This window comes from Crotalus tigris, unplaced genomic scaffold (assembly GCF_016545835.1).
Source record: "Crotalus tigris isolate CLP2741 ecotype Arizona unplaced genomic scaffold, ASM1654583v1 scf7180000018750.1061991, whole genome shotgun sequence".
Lineage (NCBI taxonomy): Eukaryota > Metazoa > Chordata > Lepidosauria > Squamata > Viperidae > Crotalus > Crotalus tigris.
This window is the reverse complement of record NW_024097182.1, coordinates 87,984-115,103: the sequence shown is the minus strand read 5'-3', so window position 1 is coordinate 115,103 and position 27,120 is coordinate 87,984. Positions and strand designations below refer to the sequence as shown.

Below are 27,120 nucleotides of genomic sequence, written 5' to 3'. Positions count from 1 at the left end.
TTGGTTGATTGAGGCAGGCAACAATGTCAGGAAAAGAAATAAAACCAATCTTCTCTTTTCCCAAGTCCTTCTCCTTCCGCCTTTTTTTACTCAATGAAAACTTTATTGATTTGCTGCTTGCCTTCTTTACGGAACTCTGAGAAGAGGCATTACCAGCTCCCAACCTGCTGCTTATCATTATTCACACCCAACCTTTTTCCTCCTGTTGGGTTTGGCGTTTGTGTGGTGCAGAGGTGGCACCCAAGACACAGGAAGATGGCAGGTGTGTGGAATTGGTGGAAGGAAACTTCCCACAGTAGAAAGACTGAAGGGCATATGGACTGATTATGCCAAGAATCATTTGTCTAGTACTTTTATTGTCAATTAAATGTTACAATCCCTCCCTCTGCCCTCTGTTCATTTATTATATAACCCTGCTTTGCTAACCTTTTCCTTCCCAGCTAGCCTGTGTGTGCAATTTATCATTCTCATGACTGTAGCTAAAAAGGATCCAGACACTTTGGTTATTTTAAATAGCTTTGACTCTCCCTTTCATCAAGTCGTTTTGCCTGGTCATTGCAAACTGTTACGTATTTGACTTTAAGCTTGTTAAAGTGGCTTCCTTTGAAGCCACAAGCACATCTAGGGGCATGGTAGGAGAAGACGCACATTAAAAAAGAAAAGAAAAGAATCAGAGCAGTGGATTTTTGGTGGACTGGATGGCAGTAGGGAAATTAAGGCAAATGGAAACAAAGCAAAACCAAGTCTGAGGGGCAATGCACAACTCACACTAACAAAAAGCAGTCATCACAATTCACACTGAGGGTGAACAATGAACGGTCTGCACGGTTTATTGCTCAATAAGATTTTTTTAAAAAAAGAATTCAATAAAAGTTTACTTTATTATTTCAGTTTAAGTTAATGAGACCAATGGATAAACTGCTAGAGAAGAAAAGGGCTATCTTTGTGTAAGGGTTATGGAGCAAATTCAATGTACATGCTGTTCCACTTACTGGTGGGGCTTTCTGCCTTCATTTCCTCCTGAATGTCAACTTGTCCTCATTATCTTTTGCTCTCAGACTGAGTCACACACTGACATGGTCTGTGCGAAGATGTAAATGCTGCCTTTAGGACTTCTTCTCATTTCTCACCTTTGTCTGCCTCCTGTGTCATAAGGATGCCCTGGGCCTTTTTTCTCAGAATGTTTACTAGAGTTGCAATCTCCTTTTAGAGAACATCAGCTGAGAATCATTGATGTTTTAATGGCAACATGATTGAAAGCAGATAGGCAGGCACAGCAAGTGCTCAAGAAGAAAAGAAATCTGAGGTCAGAGCCAACAAAGGAACATGGCCAACTTGCACAAAACAATGCTGTTTACACCAGGGTTTTTACTCGTGCATGTAAAGGAACAACAGAACTGTCAGTTCAAATGAGACTGCAACTTTATTTCCAAGAAAGAGAAAAATGGCAAGAAGCTGATTTCCTTATTTCTTTCTCTGTTGGAAATAGCAGCCATATTTACATGAGTTTACATAATTATATAACTTCATGAGTAGGCTTGTCTTGTCAGTAGCAACTTTGCACAAATCCTTTAGAGGTTAAACTATACAGATACCAAGCAGAATGTCTGGTGCACTCTTTCTCTCTCTCTCTTTCTCTTTCTCTATCTATCTAGCTATCTATCTTCATTTTTGAGTAGCGTTGACCATTGGTGACTGCCTGGACTAGTCCCTACAAAGGGTTAATAGATATTTGATGATCCTCTATCTCAGTGATGGCGAACCTTTTAGAGACCAAGTGCCCAAACTGAGACCCAAAACCCACTTATGCATCGTTGGGTGCCGGGTGGTGTGGTCCATTGGGTGGGCATGGCCCATTGGGTGGGCGTGGCTGCAGTGGTAACAGCAGACTGGGTGAGACTAAAAAGTTCAATCAATCAATTCCAACTTTGCAAGATCTTTTTTTTCCCTGCGAGAAGTTGAAATTGGCTGATTGATTGAACTTTTTTTCTTTTGCACACGGCGGCGGAGGCCTAAAGCAAAAAGGTTTTATAAAACCCAGCTGAAGGCCTAGGACTAGGGCGACGGCGTGCGTGCCCACGGAGAGGGCTCTGAGTGCCTCCTCTGGCACCTGTGCCATAGGTTCGCCACCACTGCTCTATCTTTATGCACAGCCATGCCCTTTTATTATTATCTTGATTCAAAACTTGTTTCTCTGATGTAATGTAGCTCTGATAATTACTATCTATCTGTAATAGATAGATAATTACTATGTATCTATCTGTAATTCTATTTAAAAAATATTGTTCCCTTTCTGCTACTTATCTACCGCTATCTTGCTTATGCTGAGTAAGTTGTCTTCACTTCAGGACGGGGCTTGCTGTTAGACTATTTTATATAATATCCCGTGTTTTTTAGTTTACTATATATGTGAAAATATATATTACAAGAAAGTAAGGAACTATAGGTCTTTTATGCATATCAATTATAACCTATGGCTAAAACTTTTGCTGATCTATTAGATCAGATTAAATAGGTCCAAATTTAATCTTATTGCCTTCAAGTTGAAATGTCCAATCTAAGCCACTGTTTCCACTTTTGAATCTGACATTCAAATTTCACCTGGTTATCTCCTAAAATGCATCCAAATGAAATAACTGAATTCTTGATCCAAATACGGATTCCTTTATGGTAATTTTTTTAATAAATAGGACTGAACAAGTATTTATTGCTGAAATCATAAGAATGATGATTAGACAATAGCCAGGAATGGATTAGTTGTGGTGCTACTTAATCTGGAAGGCCATTCTCTGTGTGTAATTGCTAAGCACCTGAACCTATCCTAAAATTAATTTTAAAATTATTCTACCAAGTTTATGCTTTTGTTTGTCTGAAGGTTACTAGATTACAAAATACCATCTTTGATAAAGTTTTCTTGAATGGTGTGTAATGTATACTCAGGGAAAATTAGTATACTGAATAGATTAAATGATTCAATAATAGTGATAAACGCTTTGCAAAGAAAGATAAACTGTCCCTCTTTAAACTAATATTGTTTTATTACATATATGTTAAAGTTGCTATAATTTATTTCCATAGGTTTATAGAATATTTGTCTTCAAACACAATAAAAAGGAATTGGAATGCCTAAATCCTTTTATATACTGTAGAAGGGGAAAATCTTTTTAATAGCAATGCAAAGTTACACTGCCTCCTGAGATTGCAAATATATTTTACCAAATTAACTGCTGAAGTAGAACACACAGTTCGGTGCTAGTCTGTAATACAATGTCTCAAATAACAGTTCAGTAGTATGTGTTCTTCATGATTTGTATAAAATGAATCTAATATCATTTATCATCAGATAACAATAGCAGTAAATGGAAGATGAAGAAGAGATGAAGTTTTGAATTTGAAAGTAGTGATAAGAAACATCTATAACAATAGCCCCTATTATGATAGCCTGAGATATTTTTGAAAGAGAGAAGTTAGTCTATTGTGTTATACATAATAAATAGGTAGGTTGCAATTTCTCTTTTTGATGTACCATTCATTGGCAGGATTTAGTGTTTAGAACTGCAGTGATTCATCATTGTAAAATTTAATCAATGATAAGTTATACTGGCTTTGCAAATAAGTGCAATATATAAGTATTAGGGTTTTAGCAGCTCCCACAACATCTCTTGTGCACTCTAGATTTTATTACATTTCACTGGGACTAGGACTATGATTTCTAAAGTCTAGATATGAAGCAAAATACATATGGTACTACAATTTACAGTACTAGAAGACTTGTGTTTGTGTGTGTGTTTGAGATATTATTTATAATCTTATTATGTTGTTGTTGTTATAATTATAATTATTATTATTATTAAGAGAGAGATTTAATAAAAAAAATCTTGATTTAGTTAGCTTAGATTAGAGGAATATTAAACAATCGATTGGCTTTAGTTTTGTCAAAAGTATTTCTAATTCAGTCCACAGGTCTAATCAAAAATATACTGCATAGTACAGTCGTTGAAACTGTAGATGAAAAAGTTGAGGCTGTTAATCAAGGACTGTGACCGAAGGAGCAGCTTCATTCTGCAGCTGCATTCTGACCTGCATTTTGCAATCAGGGCTTTCCAGAAGGTCTATGCAGCTGAGTACTGAGCTATGGATTCAATCTATAGCTTGGTCCTTGGCTGCGGAGGCCTTCCAGAAAGGCCTGTGACTGAGTAATGCAGGCCTGGCTGCAGAAGACACTGCAGAAGAAGTGGGCTGGCAAGGAGAGGCCTGGCTGCAAGGTAAGTGGGTGCAGGGCACCTGGGGCAGATACCCCCACCCCTGCCCTAGCTTGATTTTTGTCTGTGCCTTGCCCCAAAACTAGGGCTTATTTTGGGGGTAGGGCTTATATTACACCCACCACAAAAATCAAGCTAGGGCTTCTTTGGGGAAAACACAGTACAAACTGGCTACTCAAGTAGGAGACCCTATGCCATTCTGGACAAATATCTGTCCAATCTTTTTTTAAAAACCTCCAGTGATGGAGTACTCTGTTGGAAGCAAACCATTCCAAGGATTAATTGTTCTAACTGTCAGGAAATTTCTCCTTAATTCTAGGTTGGATCTCTCTTTGTTAAGTTTCCATCTGTTGCTTCCTGTCTTGCCCTCAGGTGCTTTGGAGGTCATCCCCCTCTTCTTTGTGACAGCCCCTCAGACACTGGGAAATCTATATTGAGTATAGTGACATGTGACCCCAAAGTAGAAAGTACAATAAAAGCACACCTATGAGACTAAAATGGAAAAATTATTCTGTTTAGGAATTTATACCATCAGGAGATAACCATCTAAAGTGAAGGGACTATTTTATATTCTTCCTAAATTTTGAGATTTGGAAGGAAAAGGCTAAGAAGTTGTTGCCTCTGGGAAAAATTATGCTAGAGCAATCCTTCTATTTCCAAACAGGCTGTATGCATTCAATAGTAAAATCGCTATTCGTGAAAACTTCACATATTACTCAACAGCTGGTTAGATGGCACCCTTGACAACTGTTCTGGTTAATCAAGGGTGTCAACGCGGCTATTGCTTTGCTGTTCTGTGGCAATCATTTCCAATTCTCTCCTTAATATCAGCATATTACAGGTAAAAGTATCTTGATTTCTGAGACCCCCAAGTGATATAATAAGCAGGTAAAGCTGGTTTGCTATGCAAGGCTGGGAAATTAGCAGAGAGCTCCACATTCAATTGACTGAGCCTTCTGGTTTAAACTTACAAGCAGGGCACAGGATTGCTGAAAGCCCAAATGTCTCAGTTTTAATACGTCCTGTCAGTGATAAATCCCTCTTGGTCCTTAGCACAAAACCTGGCTGCCTCTATTTTTCAGGGCCAAGGTCAGAGCTTCCCACTGCTTTGTATCTGTTTGACTTTTTAGGCTCCCAGATTTGATATTTTAATTGTTCTGGATCTCTGTGCCAGCCCCCAGGAAATATGGCTGTGGTGATAACACTGTATAAAAATGTAATTGGTGTAAACAAAATTTTCCTAAGTATGTTTGCATGAGCATGAATGTGCTGGGTTGCTGGGTTTTATTTTTTTACATGATTACATTAGGTAATTATAATTCATGAGTGCAGTTAGTGAAATCGTAAGTCTCGGGACCGAACCTCATCCAGACTGTCAAAAGCATAATCAAATACTTTGCCATGTTTCCCTTGATATAAGCAGGAAGCTGAAGTAATCATGCTGTCAATTAGGGCTTAAGTTAGACTTCTCACTGACTAGAGAGATCTGGCAAGTGTGGGGGGGAGAGAATTTCCAAGAAATTCACAGCTTGATGGTCCTTTTTTGACATGTGTGTTTACTGCCATCTGGTGGAGTGGAAGTACTGAACACCTCACTGTTTTGCCAAGAACAGGTCCCTGATGCAAGCAAGCTAAACATCGGGTCTGTACTTTTGAGTTTTGGAAAAGGCTTCAATATTTGTTAGCTGAAGCAGATTCCACTAGACAGCAACTATAGGCCTCGGAGTACCTTCTACAAATACTACCTGCATTTGGAGATGATTGAAATTTCAGCAAAGAGGATGGAGTGAAGATAGCAATTGTGTTAAGCAATTGTGCTAATCAAATATTAGCGGCATTCCTCATTTATGATGAGTTCAAATGCAAAACAGCTACGTGATTAATCTGCATGTAAACAGAAATGAAATTAACTGAAAGATGAATCTTGATCTAGCTTTGTGGGCTTGAAAAAGTCATGGTGTTTCTGATGATATGAAAATACCAGAGCATGATTAATTCTTTTATACCGTGTTTTCCCCAAAGTAAGGCCTACACCAAAAATAAATCCTACCTTGATTTTTTGGGGGTGGGCCTAATATAAGCCCTACCCCCAAAATAAGCCCTAGTTTTGGAGCAAGGCACACACCTAAAAAAATCAAGCTAGGGCAGGGGTGGGGATTTGGAGCTGTCCCACCTGCTCTGCACCCACTTACCTTGCAGCCAGGCTTCTCCTTTCCGGCCCACTATGGCCCCTTCTGCAGCCAGGCCTGCATTTCTCAATCACAGGGCTTTCTGGAAGGCCTATGCATCCAAGAACCGAGCTATGGATTCAATACCTAGCTCAGTCCTGCAAGACCTCTGCAGCTGAGGACCAAACTATGGATTGAATCCATAGCTTGGTACTCAACTGCTTAGGCCTTCTGGAAAGGCCTGACTGCAAAATGCAGGCCCAAATGCAGCTGCAGAATTTCGGCCCCAGAAGTGGACCGACTAGGTGGGGCTGTTGGTGCTGGAGGTGAGGCCTACCCCAAAAATAAGACCTGGTGCCTCTTTTAGAGGCAAAAAATAATAATAAGATTCGGTCTTATTTCCGGGGGAAAGGGTACTATCCTTAGATGAGAACAATAGTCCAGGGCAGCAAAATCTGTTCTTACCAAGTATTAATTACAACTCTTTCTCTAAATCAGGACTCTCCAAACTTGACAACTTTAAGACTTGTGGACATCAACTCCCAGAATTCCACAGCCAGCCACTCTGGCTAGGGAATTCTGGGAGTTAAAGTTTACAAGTTTTAAAGTTGCCAAGTTTGGTGATCCCTGCTTTAAGTCATTTGAAAGATAAGATCTTGGAGGCAGGAATCAAGGCTACAGTTTTGCCAAGAGATCTATGAGCAGTTTGTGTTAATTGTGATCCTATCTCTAAAATGGACATACTTTTATTTACAATTTACTTTGCAGAAGGATTATCAAATCAAATAAAAAACTCTGCACTTATGAAATTAAAAAGTGCTTTTTTTTCAAACAGAAATGTTTATTATAATGCAGGATGCATATACGGTTGTGTTTTAAGCAAGGATTTTAGGTCTATATAAAATCAAATAGATTGAAATATCAAACACACTTGCTTGAAGGATTCAATCAATTACAGTTTCCAAAAGTAAAGATGGCTGATTAAAAAACCTTGTCTGAGTGTTACTAGACACTGCAGCTTTTCTCTCCCTGAAAACCTCATAAAATACTGCTTCAAATAAGTACTTGGATGAAAGTCGTATTGCTTGTAGGTTTTCGTAGAACTTCTGTTTTCATTTAAAGTAACGGTGAACCATAATAAGAAAAAAAATGGATCCATGAGATGAGACAAAATTATAGGTAATACTTAGGTGCAAAAAGGTTAAAACTAATTTGCTCTTCAGTGCTACAAAGGCATTTCATCCTGCTATGCACTCAAGTTTGAATTAAAACAGAGGCACCTTGTGGCTCATAAAACCCAGTGCCATTCCTATAAGTTGTTGTGTTTACAAAATATGGAAGAGGCTGCTCTTGTAAAGTTCTTTTCAAACACAGGTAGTCCTCGATCATAATTGAATCTAAAATTTGTGTTGCTAAGTGAGACAGTTGTTAAGTGAATTTTTCCCTTTCTTATGACCTTTCTTGCCACAGTTGTTAAGTGAATCACTGCAGTTGTTAAATTAGTAACACATTGGTAAGTGAATGTGACCTTCCATTGACTTTGCTTGTCAGAAGTTCACAAAAGTGATCACATGACCCCGGGACACTGCAACTGTCATAAATATGAGTCAGTTGTCTGAATTTTGATCACTTGACTATGGGGATGCTGCAATGGTCGTAAGTATGAAAAACGGTCATAGGTCATTTTTTTCAGTGCCATTGTAACTTTGGTCACTAAATGAACTGTAAGTCAAGGATTATGTGTAGACAGCTCAGATTGATTTTTAAAAAAACCATGCTGAATTCAAATTCGGGGGCTTCTCTTTGGTTTTTTTTTAACTTGTGGCATCTGTTTATCAATGGAAACATCCCATATTTCTATGAGATCTCTGAATGTGTCATCCGAAGCTCATGGTGAGGAAGGGAGAAGGAAGGGAAAAAGAAGGAAAGGAAGACATGCTGTTTTGTTTTAGTGTGGCTCTACTGAGAAGGGGAGCTCCAAAACTCATTGGCAACTTGCCTTTGTTTCGCAAGCTATGCAGCATTTTAAGAGAAACTGATTTGAGGCACAGAAATACTCTTTTCTTCCCTGTGTTCTCCCCCCCCCCCCAGTTTGATGGAATGAGAGAGGCTGACTTTATAATGAAATTCATTTTTCAAAAATCACATCCATGTAAGGAAATTTATTCTTCCCATGAAAAATATGCTTTTCAATTTTGAATTGTTTTCTTATGACCAGTGAAATGCTTTTACTTTGTAAAGTTGCTTCATGAAATCCATAGATTGCAATCCAATTATTAAAAAACAGTGTGTTGATTTCTTGCCCAATTCCTAACCCAGGTGAAATTATTATAATATTTCAATTCATTGAAGGCGGTTGCATAAACCCAAAGTATCATTTTAGAGGCTTAAGGCATCACAAATTTTCTGAAGCACAATTTATAAAGAGGGGTGGACATATCAATCAAATCTGCTTTATTTTACTTACTACTTTAGTGGGGCAGTATTCTAGTCGGCTCTGAGGTGCGGTGTCCCTATAGTTATTTTTTTTTTTTGTAATGTTAAATATTTGGCTTATTAATGTGCTAAATGTGCTCAGTCTTCCTTTTCAAGCGTGCTTTCTGAAATGTCTGTGTAATCACATAATGCTGCAGGATTACATGGGCATTCCAGGAAACTCTACTGAAGAATGCAAGCTTAGAAGGAAGGCCCTGTGGAGCCAAAGTCCTCCTTGGTAGGATGTTTAGACCAGGCTGAATGGAGAGGGGAGAATGAAAACACTGGACATTCCTCAATTCTATCCTGATCTGCCATAGACAGCTTAAGAAAGATCTATGATTCGTAGGGCTCGGAGGTCTTGTAGTCCAACCAGCTGCCCAAGGCAGGAGTCCAGTGGTGGGATTCAAATATGTGAACAACTGGTTCTCTGTGTGGATGCCACTTCCGGAAGTCTATTCTGGGCCTGGGCAACAAAAAATTAGCTACCGGTTCTGCCGAAGTGATGTGAACTGGCTGAAACCCATCTCTGCAGGAGTCCTTATACCATTCCAAACAAATGGTTCTCTAATTTTTTCTTGAAAACCTCCAGCAATGGAACACTGGGAGACAAGCTGTTATCCATTAGCTAATTGTTCGCCCTGTCAGGAAATTTCTCTTCGTTCCAGGTTGGATCTCTCTTTAACAAGCTTCCACCCATTGCTTCTTTGTCCTGCCCTCAGGTGAAATTAAGAAGTGAACTTTTGGTAGAAGAGCAGAGGAACAAGAGGCTGGCTGATGGCAGATACAACCATTCATTTAGTGATGGTTCAAAGTTATAAAAGCACTGAAAAATGTCCTCACTTTACAACCAGCACAGCATCCCCATGGTCATACGATCACAATTCGGCTGCTTGGCATCCAGCATGTATTCACAATGGCTGCAGTGTCCTAGGATTATGTGATCACCATTTGCAACCTTCCTAGCCAGCTTCTGACAAGCAAAGTAAACAGGGAAAAACCTGATTCGCTTAAAGACCACGTGATACACTTAACAACTGCAGTGATTCATTTAACAACCATGGCAAAAAGGTCATAAAATTGGGCATGACACAATTAACAACTGCTTTGATTAATGACAGGAATGCTGTCTCAGTTGTGGTCATAAGTCAAGGCCTAGCTGCAGTGGTGGGATTCAGCCGTTCGTACCACTTCAGCAGAACCGGTAGATAATTTTTTTTGTTGCCCAGGTCCAGAATGGATTTCTGGAAGCAGCATCCACACAGAGAACCGGTTATTCACATATCTGAATCCCAACAGAAGTGATTTCAAGTTTGAAAGGAAAGAAAAAAACATTGAAGAAAAATAACAAGGAATTTTTTTCTTCCTTTCCCTGTGCTTCCTTTTTTTCTTGCTTCTTTTATATGACTTTTTATCTTCTTGTTTAAAAGTTTTAATAAAAATTATATACAAAAAAAGTGCTTTCAATCTGCCTGTGAAATCAAGTGATGTTCGGCAATCTTTCTGCAGTTTTCACCAAAGGGAGGCAAAACAATGTTATTGGATTTTTTTTAAAATTAAAGCTGAAAATTAAAACTGAAAATTAAAACTGACATTTTTACTAGGAACACAGAAACACCTTGAAACATCAAAACAAGCTCAAAACTAAGAAAATACTACTTGCCATTTTGCCAAGTAACTTGTCATCTTTCTTGGCATAAGGTCGCTTTTTTAAAAAAAAATTATACTGAATTCAATTGATCATTTGATGCTTCCCTCTAATCTTATCAACTAGTAAAAATTGGAAATTAGATAACTGGCAGGCCCTGGAAAGTATGTATTAGGCTTATGAGCAATACATGGGATTGAATTGATACATTCACAACCCTTTTTTCATTCTGAGGGAACCTGGGTAAAGAAGGCTAAAAGCAAAAGACAGATAAGGGCCAGAGGACCGTAATTAGAATTTCAAATACTGGAAGTGTCATTTTAAAGAACGGACTTGTTTAATTTAAATGTGTAATCCAGCAGTTCAGGAATCCATGGTCTGCCAGCTAATGGGAGGAGTGATATTTTCTGCTGTCAGACCCTTGGGTTTTATTGTTTCCATTCAGCGTCTTCTTGTACACTGATCCAAGTTGTACACTGGTTGACCACGGAGCTCTGGGGGATGAAGTTCCAGAAGAGAGACCTGGAGCACTGTTGAAAGAAACTTAAAGTGAGTCTTTAAGAGCTCATATTAGGGATTACCTTGTGGCGATAAGGGTGGCCAAATTCACTATTTCTCCACTGTTATTTCGTCTGCTGATCCAGCTGGCAGCTGTGGCACAATTTGCACAATTTCATCTGTGCCAGTTTCACCCTTTTCTAGAGAGGGGGGCATTGATACTCACTCATATCCTGCTGAACTCATGACTTGACTACTGCAATGTGTTCTACATGGGAATGACCTTGAAAACCATCCAGGAGCTACTGCTGGTCCAGAATGCAGGAGCACAGACACTAATGGGTATGCTTCAACATGCCCATTTTATACCTTTGGTTCATGATCTGCATTAGTTGCTAGTTTATTTATGGAGATTCTCAGTTATCTTGCTCATGGTTTTTCTAAAGGTGCTTTTTCAAAAGTCAACTGTTTTTCTTTGAAGACATTTTGCCTTTCATCTTCAGTTCTGGCTGAATGGTGGATGATGGAAGGATTTATATTCCTTGCAGTCATCTGGTCATTAGCACTCTTTCTGGGAGTTGTTGAGGCCACTTGGAGGTTTATCTGTGCCCTCAGAGTCACCTGAATAGTGCAAATGGTTGTGGAACCTTCTTGGACCTGCTGAAAGGACTGTGTTGTAAACAGAAGATAGGTGATGTCATATTCCCCCCTCCCCAATGAGAGAGGGCTATTCAGTCTTAATGTAGATGGCCTCTTTGACCTCTTTTTTAAACCAGCAGTTTGAAAGTTGCTAGTTTGCTTCTGATTCAAGGTGCTGGTCATTAGCCTACATGACTTTACATGGCATAGGGACTGGTTACTTGAAGGACCATCTGTCTTCTATAGTGTCTGTGTGACTGATTTGATCTGGCAGAGTTGGTGTACTTCAGGTTCCTTCAAATAAACAACATCAGGACCCTTTAATGTGCTTCCCCTGTAGTAGCATCTGCTCTCTGGAATGAGTTTCCCCCTTAAGATTTGAGTAACTTCCATCCTATTATTTAAAAGGAATCTTTAAGACCTGGCTGTTTGCCCAGCTCTTTGGCAAGGGTGAGTAAAGCCTCCTTTGGATTGTGTGACTTTTTCTTTTTATCCCTATCTGTGTTTGGTTTATCATTCTTGCCATTTTTTACTTATCATTTTTGTTTATTGTATTGTTTTTAACTCCTCAGAGTCATTGGGAAGGGATGACATAATTTGAATAAATAAATATTTTTTCATTGTATGCGCATAGACAGGGACATTGAGAATTGTACTGAAGATTGTTCCTCTGATTCTCTACAGGGAAAATAGGCAATAAGATTCCAAAATTCAGTGTGTGACAGTCCAGAAATAGGATGTATGTTGATATTAACATACAAAAAAAAAAATACTAGTTCAGTGCCTTGATTTATTTTGGTGACAAGACATCCAAGGAGATTGTGGATCGTCCTGGCCTTAATGGCTTTCTCCTCATTTCATTGGGAATGGAGAAATAATATTCTCATGCAGATTGGTTCTTTCCACAAAGATGGATGGGGATCGTAAAGCACGCCACGGATTCCTGCAAGGAACTCATCATTGGGGTTCAGCTGTTAAATGGGATTTCCAAAAGAAGCATGGAGAGAAAGAATGCCTTCATTGATCTGAGGGCTCTTTTTAATTAAATGCTTGCGCATTATAGTATCTCATTTATCAACCCCTGAAATAATAATTAACACTCTTGGGGATTTTCCCTCTGTCAGAAAAATAATAACTAAGAACAATTACAGGAAAGCCCTCCTTTAGGGATGGATTTTTTGTTGTTGTTGAGAATATATGTAGCATTCCCATCCCCCCTCATATTCACACTTTACCATTTTTACTGACACTCCCCTCTTCACATTCTTAACAATATTGAATTTTCAGATATTTAGTTTACAAATGCCTTTAACTTTGATGTTTGACACTCCTTTGCAGATTATACATTGATAGCACCTTTCATGAGCTCGGATAAACCTTATCCAAGTGAAATCTTCATGCTCAGGGGTATAGCCATTCATTCTGCATTGCCCTGCTCTTTCCCCAGTACATAAAGGAAGGAAATGTCTCTTTGTCTAGTTCACTATCATTTCAGCTGGGTTATCCTGCATTTTTTTTTAATTGTGGGCCACCCGGAGTCATTTGCTGAGATGGGCGGCTATAGAAATAGAATGAATGAATGAATGAATGAATGAATGAATGAATGAATGAATGAACGAACAGACAAACAAACAAATAAATAAATAAATAAATTTCCTATTTTCTTCTGGGCTTGTAGTGTACCATTGGTAAATGTGTGTGAGCCAAGGAGGTTACAGGGAGAAGGTGCTTGCGTGATCAGTTATTCTCTTTGGCCTTTCCATCTGCTCCCCTTCATTTTAAACCCAAGCTCATGTTGCCTTGCTATGTGGCTTTGTTTTCCAGTCATTTCAGAGTTTTGATTGATTGATTGTAGCCATTCTTCAGTCCTTTGATAAAAGGTGAGTAATAAATCTTCCGGCAATTAAATACATACTGCCATTGCAATGCAATACATGTAGCCCCAAGCATTGGCTCTGGTTCATAGACTAAGTCAACTGAGCTGTCATCTTCTGGGCTATCTATCTGCTAACCACTCTGTGTTCTTTTATAGGTGTTGATGTGTGTGGAATGCCAGCTACCAGAATCAGGCCTGACTTCCAGAATAAACATACCACTCATGTTGGCGGCATGTTTTCATAGTCTTTCCTGTTAACTTCTCAAACAGTAATGAGTTCTGTTTCTTTCCAGCTATATGTTGTCTTCTGGCAGTCCTGAAGGTTATTGTGTGATTGAAATGGCTGCAAATGAAATTTCTTCTGTCCATCAGAGGCTCTCTCTGCCGGCGCAAATGACTCAGGTGAACTTGCCAAGCAGAACCTAAAATCAAATGTTAGCACATCTATTTTAATATCTCTTACAAAGCGTCTGTGACACAGTTTTGAATTAGTTGAGGCACATTAATAATGATATTCATTTAAGATGCAGTCAACTGGGGGGGAAATTCTCCTGCGTTTCCCACTGCTGTGAACAATATGGTTCTTGCTCTAGTTTAATTTCAGTGGGGCTTTTATGGGAGAACTCCCTAGTGGTTGTTTTAAGGAGCTACTGAATCTTTATGTTCAGCCAAGACAGTTGATGGATAGCTTACGCAAAGCAATTCATTTATGAACAACGGGAACATATAGCACAATGATGAGTGTGTGCATAAAGAGTGACACCTTTTTGCAATGTAGATAATTCCATACATGTTAAGATGAAATTCCTATCATCCCTATCTCACACTCAGTGGTTTCTATAATAATTTCCCCTACCCCAAAAAAAGCTAGCAAAAGAAGAAAAAAAAACATTATTAAGGAGCAATTGTTATGCTTTATGTTAAATAAACATAGAAGCAAACAATTAATGAAATTTGTTTATTTAGTTTATTTATATCTGCCTAGCTCATAAAGACTTAAATATTAGTTGATTAGGCTATCCTATTTAGGACACAAAAAAATTAAGGAAACTCAAAGTTAGTTTTCCCAAAGGTGCTTTTTCAAGAGGCAATTGGACTTTGTTTTTCTTTGAAGATGTTTCACTTCACATCCAAGAAGCTTCTTTAATTCTTCTTCAGAACTAAAGAAGCTTCTTGGAAAAGAAATGAAAAGTCTTCAAGGAAAAACAAAGAAAGTCCAGTTGCCTTTTGAAAAAGCATACTTGGGAAAACTATGACCAGAATAACTGAGGATCTCCATAGGCAAAGTTAATTTTGTTGCTGTGTCATTGTTTTTTGGAGTTTGGCTGCCCAGAAAGTGTAGGGCTTTGTTTATTAATATAGCTGCTAATTTGGTAAGTAGATTCAGCTCTAACTGCCCCTCCTTTCCTGGACAAAGTCTTATGTAATCCTAGTTATTTTCTTTTTATTTATATGGTACTCAAGTTCTTTAATAAGTGACTTGTCATGGGGCTTTTAGGTAAAAGTAAAGCTCTTTGCTGCTAATTTTCTACTTCGAATGCTTTGGAATATCTGCTGCTTCTTTTCTCATTGTTGTTTAGAACAGTCAGGTTATATAATGCTTTTATCCACTTGACATTTTCAGACTTATGCAGAAAATGGACCGGACTCCACTTTAAAAAAAAAAAAAAAAGCTTTTGGGATGAGGCCAAACCTCGGCTCCCCATGCTTTTCCTGCCCAAACCATTCTGAGTCAAACAGCATATTAATTTAACTATCATTATTATTATTATAATACCACACAGCAGAAAAGCCTGGAATGGGCAAAAGTCTGGACCAGGCCTGCTGAACTTTTCTTTTCAGTTGCTTTAAACAGAGAAGAAAACTTCTTAAAAGAATTGACCGAAGAATCGTAATATACTTATGTCTGTATTTTCTGACACCTTGCCAGATAGATTCAGAACTAAAAGGGAGGGTGGCCTGTCTTTACAATTCTGGAATATACCACCCTGCAGAGGACTACAATATGAAACAATCCCATAGACAGGAGCAATTTACTTGACTGGGGTTCTTCTCTCAGATTTTCTTATATGAACAGAAAACAGTATACAATGACAGCCGTTCTTATCGGAACTTTTATCTGGATGATCTTTTTTAGGTTACCTTTGGGTCCATATTTCTTGGAAATGTCCCTTCTCATCGCATAAACATTCATCCAAGTTCTGGACAGATTTATGGCTTCAGAGGCTGCATCAGAGAGTTCCAAGTCAACACCCAAGAACTCTTCATTATAGAGGAGGCGTTGGAAGGACAGAACATTGACAACTGTAACGTTCCGGTTTGTGACTATCATCCATGCCGCAATGGTGGCACTTGCACTAGGTAGGCATGAAGTCATTGCAATTATATGTGTCAGTGCATCATTTGATTTATTCTTTTTTAAAAAAACAAATTTTATTAATTTTCAATTTACAAAACTCCAAGTGTTAAGGAAGCAACATGGTGATTGGGTAATCCATAATCCAATAACAAGCTCTTTCATACATATGTCAGGTTACATCATCAAAAATTTCCTCTCTATTTCCTTTAGTTATTATATCACATTCAAATTAATACATTGCTAGTTATAATTCAATCCATTAAGACATTTATCAATATATTTTAACTTATACGCCTTCATGTCCTTTTTTTAAATTTTACTTAATTTCAATTACAGTATTCCAGTTAGCTTAATATCCATAGTATTTAAATTTCGGGTAGCCCAAAGTTCCCTTAGTTCATTACAAAATAGCTGTCATGTCTAAAATACACTTATTATTTACTCAGATAAATTCTTACTTTGTTTCACAAACACATTCTGCTTCTCATCCTAATACCTTATCATTTACTAATAAAATAACCTTTATCGTCTCAATCCAACTTCTATATTATAATTCAAAACTATTATTCTAGTAACTATTTTTTATTTCCCTTATAGGTCTAGATCCTAAATATTAAATCAGCTAGTGTCTTTTAAAATCTCCTCAGCCCATTAAGTAAGATTTTAAGCTCTTCCATTATAGGTCACATAAAAAAATCCCATTTTTTAAGTCTAACTCTAGCTTTCATTTTGTGCCAAGCAGGTTTCCATAGCAGTGCCTTAAATCCTCAGTTGGATCTCCCTTCATTCCTACACATGTCATTTGAATCAAGGGAGATCATCCAATTATCAATTTTTCCAGGGAACTGGCCCCTTCATAATCATTAGATTGTTGGGCTAATAATTCAAATCTCCATATTTGGCTTAGTATATTTGTCATCAGTTCAGTCTGGTTGTCTTCTTCTTCTGATTTCAGCTGGTTTAAGTAAAAAGTCATGTTCAGTGTTGTAGTTGTTGTTTGGTTGTCTGGGTTATTTAGATTCTCAGTGTGCTGCTCATGTAGATCTTCAGCACCTTCCACCTTAGTGTTGGTTTCTTCAGTTTCTGTTACTGTTGGCATTGCAGATTTTATAGTTAAGGTTTGATTGTCGGGGATCTCAGTAGGATGTAGCTGGTATTCATTAAAGTCCTCTTTAATGTTAATTCCTTCCTCTTCTGTAGCCTTTTGAATTATAAATTCCTCAGTTGAAATCTGGGCTGCATTTTGTAGCTTTAAGGTGGCACCTTTATCTTTCAGTCTGGAATTCATTAGCTCAGTGGCTTCAAGGATTTTTTCAAGTATAAGTTTGTAGTTATGGCTAGTATTCCTCCATTTCTGTGGTGTTTACAGATAGTCCTTTAGTGGAGGCTATTTTAATAAAAGTCAATAAATGTCCACCTCCACTATAAAAAATTGTTTTCACCACCCAGCTGTTTCAAGTTCTTATCGTTTTTTATAGTGCCAAGGCCAAATCTTAGTCTCACAGATCTCCCAGTCAAAAAGAAATTCACTTGCTGTACCACATTTTGCCACAAGATGTCCCCAGTAACATGTAAAGTCTTTTCCCAAACTCAAGTTAAGTTTTTAGTTTTAAAATAAATATTCTGTTTTTTTCCCCAGCTTAGCAGATAGGTAAGGCAATAAGTCCCTGTAAGAATAGGAAGCTTTTGGGACCCCAAATGTTCAAAAGTTACAAGTCCAATTATTTAGTCATTTAGTTTAGTTGTTCTTTTTTTCCATAGTTTTATATTCCCAGAGTAGGCAGAAGCCGCCAAGTTAAAGAGGGGGAAGAAATTTCCAAAGGCTTTTACAGGAAAATAGTTGGGATGCAAGAAAGGTAAGGTAAGGTCTCACCTGATTCCTCCGCCTTGCTTTCGTTGTGCTTGATAGTACTTTGGCTTTCGGCTGGTATGGCTTAGTAATCGGCCATGTTAATGGCCGATCTTTTTTCATCGGTCCAGAGGAGCTGTCTCAGATCAAACGGAAGGGATGCCACCCTTCCACCATCTATAGAGGGTCCTCCTCAGCGGTGATTGCCCCTCCAGGGCGACTTTCAGGGTCTTCTGATGAAGGGAAACCGGACAGGGAGAGAGTGCTTTTCTTGCGCATCCGGCAGCGCCGCGATTGCAAACCGGAAACCATCATTAGATTTATTCTTTGGCTTGTTTGCTTGCAACGTTTATAGGTTGCCCTATGTCAAACTGACCAGAGGTAGTCCTCAACCTACAACAGTTCATTTAGTGACCATTCAAAGTTACAACAGCACTGAAACAAATGACTTACAACTATTTTTCACACTTATGACAGTTGCAGCATCCCTATGGTCACATAATCAAAATGCAGTCGCTTGGCGACTGACTCATAGTTATGGGGTCATGTGATCACTTTTGACAACCTTCTGACAACCAAAGTCAATGGGGAAGCCAGATTCATTTAACAACCATGTTACTAACTTAACAACTGCAGTGATTCCCTTAATAACTGTGGCAAGAAAGATTGTAAAAATGGAGCAAGACTCCCTTAACAACTGCCTCACTTAGCAAGAAAAGGTTTGGGCTCAATTGTGGTCCTAAGTTGAGACTACCTGTAGTATTTTTCTATTGAATTTCCAGAGGTCTTGCTTGAAATGTAGGAATTACTCTTGTCTTTTCAAGATGGGTTCAGTTTAGGTTTAATTCAGGGAAAACTAAAAAGAATTGACCAGAAGTATTTAAGAGGAAATCCCTAATAAATGTTCCCTCAGAGTGAAGGGTTTGCACTTGGTTAACCTCTGAGGTTAAGGAAAGTATAAGAAGAGGGGGGAAAGCCTTTTTATTGCTTGTGCCCTAAGAAACAAATCTGAGTTATATGACCATGGAACCAATTACCCACAGAAATAGTGGTTTCCCCTTCATTGACTGTGTTTAAGCAGAATCTAGATAGACATTTCTCTGGGCTCCTTTCATTTGGATTTTGTACTGAACAGGAGGTTGAACTTAGTGCTCTGAGTAGCCCTTCTGGCTCTATGATTCTAAAATATTTAAATATTTGACTTGTTTATCCCTTTATTCAAAAAACAAACAGTATGCCAAAAAGATGTCGTGGACAGCATGTTCTTAGGAAAAGGTCCAACTTCTTAGTGTTGAAAAGAGATGCCACATTCACACTCTTCCATTTTTTAGTGGTCACATCTGAGACTAAGTAAATTGACTTAGCTCTTCTGATGACCAGCCGCAATGAAAATAGTTCAAGAGAAGACATGATGCTTCCTTCCATCTTTTCTACTGCTGCAGCCTGACGGGAATGGCTGTAGCCAATTAATCATCTATAATAGAAAAAGCCCAATTGATCTAGTGTCATGGTTCTGACAATTACAAAGTTTAATGTCCCACCCACAAAACTATGCAATCAACTACATTCCCCAATATATTCACTTGGCAGGCTTTTTTATACAAGGCCCAGTCCCTGCTCTCGGGAGCAGTAGATGACCTTGGTTCCCATGGGACAGAAGTTTATTTTGACTAGCAAAGCACCTGAGCAAGCCCTACCCCTCCATTCTATGTGTTGGTATCTAGTTTGTCTGACCTTGTTAGAAAAAAGGCATGCTATTTCTTCATTGCAGTCCAAACTGTTTGAAATAGTGAAACCCAGAAACTTTTTTTTGTTTTTTTTCTCCACTCAGTGGAGCTGTTCATATTAGGAGATTGGCTAAAATATCTCTATTTTTAATGAACAAGAACTGTTCACAATGATTGTGCCACTTCATGTGATGTTAGGATTAATCCTACTCCAAGCAATGCCAAGTGAAAATTGCCAACCTCAGCAGTTAAGAGGGAGATAATGTAGGAATTTGAATGCTATATATTTGTCCTAGACACAACATTTATTTCAAGTGTTTCTGAGAAAATGCTTCTGGAGGCTTGAGGTGTCCTATATATATTAGCATGCCAGCTTGCTGATTTATTATCTCTCATGGATTTGGAGCTAAATTTAACTATTATTTTCGCAAAATGATTATACAATCAATTTGATTACAAAACCAAAACAATTTCTAGTAATTTGTAATGTTATTAGCCTTTACAAGTTAATTGTGTGTGGAGGGGTGTTTCCCCAAAGATCCTTCTCTTCATTATTTGGAGAAACTGGGGCATCAGCAAAACCTTTCTAGCAATTTCATTTCTGAAAAAAAAATCCTTATAGGATGTTAAATAAACAATTAAGCCATCAGTTAGAAACACAGGTCTTTGTACCATAGTTTATCATAGTTTATGATAAAATTATTGGGAGTTCAAGGATAAAACTGTAAGCTATCACAGGCCAGAAAGAGCTAGAAAACTAAACAGCCTAAAACCAACGCAGAAATATAGCGGCTCTGAATATTCTAAATTTCAATATTTAGATGTGAATCAATAATTGATTCAAAGAATAACAGACAAGGGTAGAAGGGTTTTTCTTTAATCTTTCAAAGCTAAGTCATACAATATGTAGGCCAGAAATCAATAAATGATTAAATGAGGAGGTATCATTTAAATGATTCCTCAGCTGTAGTCCTAAGTATGGTGATGTAGGAACAAATCCTACTGAATGGGGTAGGTAGACTATGCTTCTGGCTAGACCAATTGACTGACTGTGGATGCTCAAAACAAGCAAAACCTTGTTAATCACAGTTCTACAAAAGTTCATAAACCAAACTGTACAGCAGGGGGTCTGTGAGTTGCTTTCTACATTTGTAGAAAGGATTTCACGTGGCTGGTTTATTAGATTTAAAGATCACCATAAGCATGACAATCCATATTGAAGCTCAGTCATGTGAGTGAGCTTCTGCTAACAAAAAGGAGGCAGTCACATTATTCCGAAAGATACTCCCAAATCTATTATCTTGTGCTCAATAATGCACCTAACCATCAATAAGGGCTTATGATTTCATCCAAGAATGGTTTCACCCACATAATATTGCTTAAATAGAAAAAGTGCATTTGGTAAGATAGCTTATAACACGTTTTTTAGAAAGGAAAAATCACACTTGGAGGTCCCATTTTATTGAGCTAACACAACTTCATTCTATTGCATAATATTTCAGCAGTTGTATTCAGGCAGCAACATATGTGTACATTTTCCTCATCAGTGCAGATATACTTTCTAAAGTTATTTCTTTATAAGAGAAAGAATTGATGTTGGTGAAAACTACATTTAGCTGTATTTGGTATTCTTTTTATACCATGGCTAATTATTATGACTTAAAATTGAGCCGTGTGGATCCCATTTTCACATCCTCCACCACCACTACTGCGGGGTGTTGCAGTGGTGTTTGGGACAGCAGTGGTGGGCAGGCAGTATGGAAGAGTCGGAGGCCAGGCATATCCCATTTTCACATACCCCACCACTGCTGCTGCCGCTGCTATCACACAAACCTCCAGGAGCCCAACACTGGTCGTAGGATATGTGAAAATGGGATGTGCCCAGCTGCTGCTGCCTCCCCATGGCCCACCCTACTCACTGTCACTGCACAGCCCAAACACTGCCACTGCCGCCAAATGGCCCGTGGCAGTATTGGTGGGGCCATGAAAATGGGAAGCCTCTGTCTGCCACCAGTACTCTGCATTCTGCCCACCCGCCAGCTCTCCTTTCAGCTGCCTGCAAGTTGCCCCTGCAGTGAATTGGCAATGCGTAGTTGTCCTCTGACGACTTGATAGCAGTGAGTTGACAGAGGCAACTTGGCAGTGGTGAGTTGGCTGCAGTGAGCTGGCCAAGCCAAACTGGCCACATCTAGTTGTCCTAGGCCCTGTGAGGAAGGCTTTACCATTTATCTGTCCATTCATGTATAATAGATTAAGTATGGAGAAGAGGTTGAGGTGTGTGTGCTCTGATCACATCCTGATTTCCCTATGTCCTACCAAGAGAGGAATCCTAGACTATGTACTCTGTGCAAATGTACTGGTAACAAAGGCCAGAAGGATTACTAGTGGTCAGTAGGTCATCAGGTGCTAAAGAGTCAGAGCCATTGGATTCATACCTCCAACAAATCATATGGATTTCTGAATCTAGAAAAGAGTGAAATATAACTTCCATTTCTCACTTCTGAAGAATTATTCTGTCAAATTGAACTTGGCCAGCGTAGCAATCTCTCTAAAAGTAGGTTGCATGTCATGAAGGCCAGCTCACCTTCCATTGAGGACCTTTATATTGCACAGATCATAAAAAGGGCTGAGAAAATATCTACAAACCCCTCGCATCCTGGACATAAACTGTTTCAACTCCTCCCTTTGGGACATTGCTATAGTGCAGTGATGGCAAACCTTTTAGAGACCGAGTGCCCAAACTGCAACCAAAACCTACTTGTTTATCACTGGGTGCCAAGTGGGCGTGGCCCACTGGGTAGGCGTGGCTGTGGTGGTCATGGCAGATTGGGTGGGTGTGACCAAGGTGGTATGATCACCTTGATGTTGCTCGTGGGGAGGGATGCCTGTGGGGGCCGGGCAGGGTTGGGGGAGATCTAGGGGGTCTCTGGCAGGTGGGGCGGTGGGCAGGAGGCTTGTCCTGCGGGGTGAGGTGAGGCAAGGCGGGGGTGCCATTGTCACAGGGCAAGGTGAGATGGGCTGGGGCGGCTGCTGCCTGACACCATCGACCCCTCCACATAGAGGCCAACGAGCGCATGGGTGCTGGGATGAATCTGGCCATGTGGGACCTCAGCGAGTTAGCAGGCGGCTGGTTGAAGAGAGATGGTTGCCATCTCCGGGGCATGGTGCATGTGCTCACAGAGAGGGCTCTGAGTGCCGCCTCTGGCGCACGTACCATAGGTTTGCCACCACTGCTATAGGGCATTACATGCCAAAATAATTAGACACAAAGATAGTTTCTTCCCCCATGCCATCACTCTACTAGGCACATAATTTCTACAGTTCTAAGTATATTTACCCATGTAGTATGACTGTAGTAGTATTATTATCCTTCTCGTCTGTTCCACTACCTTCTCTAATGGTATTATTATGATTATTATCCTTTGTATTATCATTATTACTTTATTGTTTTGCATGTATATTGAAATCTTATGCACTGGAGACAAATTTCTCACTTGACCAATAAAGTATTCTATTCTGTTCTATTCTGTTCTGTTCCATTCCATTCTTATGATTATTCTGGTTCCAATATATTCGGAAGCTTCAGGGCAAGGAATCCCTAACAATGCTAACTTAAATGGATTTTGTTTTGCTTTGCATTGTTTTTGGTCTTAATTGAATTTTCACAAGGCTATAAAACAAGAAGCCCAAACTAAATAAGGAAAAGTACTAATACTTCATATTACCATGCCTAATAGCTTTATTTTCTCACATGTATAATGCAGAGGGAGGGAAGGAAAATTAGCAAAAATGTTTCCCCAAAGCAATGCAGTATCAGTTATTTTTTTCCCCAATTGCCTGCGCTAATATTATGTTTCATATATTTCCAATACATGGAAATTCGCTTTGGGAGTCAGACTCTTAGAATGTTCATTATGTACTGAAAATGATTTGTACTGCAAGCCTTGAAGCTCTTCTAACAACAGATCAGATATTCGGAAAACAAGACACACAATTCTTCCTGTCTGTATGTGAACAGACTCTTAGTGTGGTCAGAAAGCCCCTGATATGGTTTTCTAAGTGATTTTATTGCTAACATCTTTGCCAGTTGGCATGTGTCAGTGATTAATTTGGAATGTGAAAGTGTCTTAAAATCTCTGGAGCCTCCTTCTTCAACTGAGATTGCTATATTAGTGAATTACAGGAACGTCACCTGATTTTCTAACAACCCAAGGGCTGGGTTTTGTGGAAAGAAATCTTACTATTCTTGAATGTTGTCTGCAGAGTAGCCTGAGGATTGTAAAATAAATGGAAAGTCATGGACTAATAGGGAGTCCATATGTAGTTTTATCATGCCACCTCTGCAGCAAGATCAAATAGGCTGGGGAAGGGCATGAAGAAGAGAGAAGGCTATCTCCATCTGCCTATGGCTAATCAGGGACAGAGAATACATTTGCTGTGATCAATCTTTCTAGGCATAGGAAGCATAGCTTCCTGCTCTGGTCCTACAAGGAAACAACCTGCACTTTCAGCAACACAGCTCTCTTACATGGCAAATTTATTTTAGGTTCTTTGTCTGGAACCTTGAGTGGCAATTGTAACACAGTACAGAAATATTGAAGGCTGACTGGCAATGTTTCATTGCATTTGACCCTTTGAGATAATGCATTCCTTCTGGGAGAAGAAGTCAGCCGCTTTGATTAGCCAAGCCAAGTGATGTAGCCGAGGGGGGGGGGGGTAATTCAATGTCACTGACTGGAACAATTTGATGAGAGAATACTAATTATGTCTCATTCATTCATTCATTCATTCATTCCTAAGAAAGCAGAAACAAGTCCCATACATCTATGGTATGCTCACTCTTAGGACAAAGGCATTTGCTTCTTCTGTCATTAACTTCCTTCTACAGTCAATGAGAAAAATTGATAATTGTGGAAATGCATTGATATTGACCCAAAACAGAGGCCAGAGCACCATTATGGCAGCTTCTACAAGTCTCTGTACATCCAGCAATAAGTAGCAAGGTGGAGAAACGTGTTCCATTATCTTTGAATATGGACTTATCTAATCTGATTAACTTATTTGTCTTTATTTTCATCTTTCTAACCAAAGGCATGGTACACAAATGCAGCAGCTAGTCAAAATGTTGCACAAATCTGCTTTAGGACAGAGATCGTGGCTTGAAACAGAGTGTTAGAAGTAGTACAGGCAAAAACGGACTGTTCAAGAGAAACAAGCAATAAAATGTATACCTGTTTTCATGGGGGAACTGTACTGTAATAAGGTGAAGCATTAGGAAAACATGCATTTCAAACTCCTAATTGGCATACCGCATGCAAGTTGAAACAAATCCCATAGCTCATTAAAAGGACTAGTCCAGCCACAACTTCAGGCTCTAGCCAGTTCAGAGAATAACTAATCAAAAAGTTGAAGCCCAGCTCTATGATAGCATGCTGATTGTAAACCTAATCTGGTGGGATGGGGGAGAAAGGTTGCCAGTTTGTTGGATGGATGCCAACAGGTGACATCTTTAGTAACTTAGTATAGGCACTTACAAAAAGTATTTGCTTAAATCCATTGTTAACTTAACTTTAGCTCCTTTCTGAATGAGCTCTATTGTATTTTTTGAAATCCGTCTTGAGTATGTATTCAATAATGAAAACTGGCTTGGTGTTCATTTCATTCGATTCTTCATTCATTTTGTTTTGTTTTCATCTGCTTTATTTTAACTTTTTTATCTGCTTTTCAAAGTTGACTTGTATCCTACCAAGCCCTCCTGTAGACTTACTTGCTCTGTTCCACTTCCAATCTTTTTGCCCTGAAGGGGGCAATAGGACATGGATATTTTAGAAAGAAATTGCTTAGAAAGAAACCAACAACCTGATGCAGTTGAGGGACAAAGTAAATTTAAGCTACAGAAAAATGAAAAATTGAGTGAAATTGACCTTGACATCTTTGTCCAACCTTGTAACAACAGAGCACCAAGATGAGGAATACTGCTCAGGAACTGAATTCCATCTGCTTTCAGGTTCATTCCCAGAATCTCCAGTTAGAAATAAGTTTAATCTTCCCAAAGTGAGTTTTGTAGGATATAGTTACAGAATGTTCATTGTCATATGAAGATGTCGTATGAAGCATTTTTATTTATATTATCTCTCGTATTGCTTGTGCAAATGAGATATTTGCATTAGCTACTGTTGGTTTTTTTTACTGAACTGCATTATTATTTTTGAATAGTTATTTGGGTTGAATACTGCCTAGAATATCCTGTTGTGAAGGATAGTTTATTTAGGAGCAATTGTGGCCAACACTAAGAGAATGAAATTATGGAAGGAAGAAAATGCTTTCTGTCTTTAATATTGTAATGAAATGGACTCAGCTGTGAGTTATGATTAAGGTTTCATTAGATTCAAGTTACATATTTACTCCACTTATGTTTGTGTCTTGACTTGTTTTATTGTCCTCAACTGAGACAGGTACCAAGGGGTTGGTAATTGGCTGTCTGCTGCCCTGGTAATTTCTGTGTTTTACAGAACAGTCAGAACCGCTGTAGGAGTGTCAATCCTGTTAGGAAGAAAATGTTCCAGACTTTTTGGACTTCTTTAGATTCCATCATCTTCCTTGGGTGGACTATTCTGATACATCTCCAATCCTTACACAGAGCACGAGTTGCTTCAATCCTAAATCTTAACTGGATGTGGTCTGACCATGATAAGGAATCAGAGCAAAATCACTTACTTTCAAACTTCTTCAAACTAAAAAGCCTAAAAATCATATGCATTTTTCCATGAATGGATTCAGTCAGATTAATTGAATTACATGGAATTCTCACATAATTGCCGCCACTGGCACTGGCAACTCTATCACTTGTTAAGAGAAACAGCACTGACCACAACAGACTTACAACCTTACTTTCACTGTGGTTGTTAAGCATCATTCAACTACAACATGAGATTTTACTTCTGGATTTGTCCAGTGGACTGCTTGTCATTTTTGCTCAAAATGCCCAAATTTCAGTCATGTGATTGTGGGGATGCTGCAAAAGTTGGAAAATTATTTTTTCAGTGCTATTGTATCTTCGAATGGTGATTAAAGAAGGCAGTCATTAAGCAAGGTCTAGCTGTATTTTAATTATTCTCAATAATTTGGAGTATCACTGTTGGAACTACTTGTGATCCCACCAGCATTTCAAGACAGTAATACAGTTGTCTTTTATTAGCTGAAGATGTTAACTTACTCCCAGAGTTATAAGAATAGCTAGGATTTCACTTTGGCATAAGAATGCATGTATGCACATGACTTTTAAGTGTATTATGGCATACAAGTTATTTAGGTATTTCAACAGCAATTTTGATCAAAGGTTTGGGTGTTTCAAAAACTTATGAAACCTATTTGGCCAAAGTAATAGAAAAGAGAAATAACTATGGGACAAAGCAAGCTGATATATTCCATAGGAAATTATCATTATTATAATTCCTTTCAACACAAATTCAAAGGGGGCCTATAACTAATTCATAATTGTTTTCATTCACTGAAGAAAAATGGATAACTGCTGAAAATGTTAGGGCTGCTATTTTTTGGCTAAAGATTTGATAGTAGGGTTCATCGTGGCTCCCATTTTGTCTTCCCTTTCTCCTGAT

At 38.7% G+C, this 27,120-nt stretch overlaps 1 protein-coding gene across 1 annotated transcript in view; it reads left to right on the top strand.

The window, feature by feature from the left end:
* Window positions 1-27,120, top strand: part of LOC120313633 (protein eyes shut homolog) — a gene marked incomplete at its 3' end in the record, with an annotated part of 125,776 nt that overhangs the window by 22,553 nt on the left and 76,103 nt on the right. The window contains exons 4-5 of the mRNA XM_039355728.1: window positions 13,860-13,968; window positions 15,704-15,927. Coding sequence (XP_039211662.1) covers window positions 13,860-13,968; window positions 15,704-15,927 — 333 coding nt within the window. The remainder of the gene's footprint in view (window positions 1-13,859; window positions 13,969-15,703; window positions 15,928-27,120) is intronic.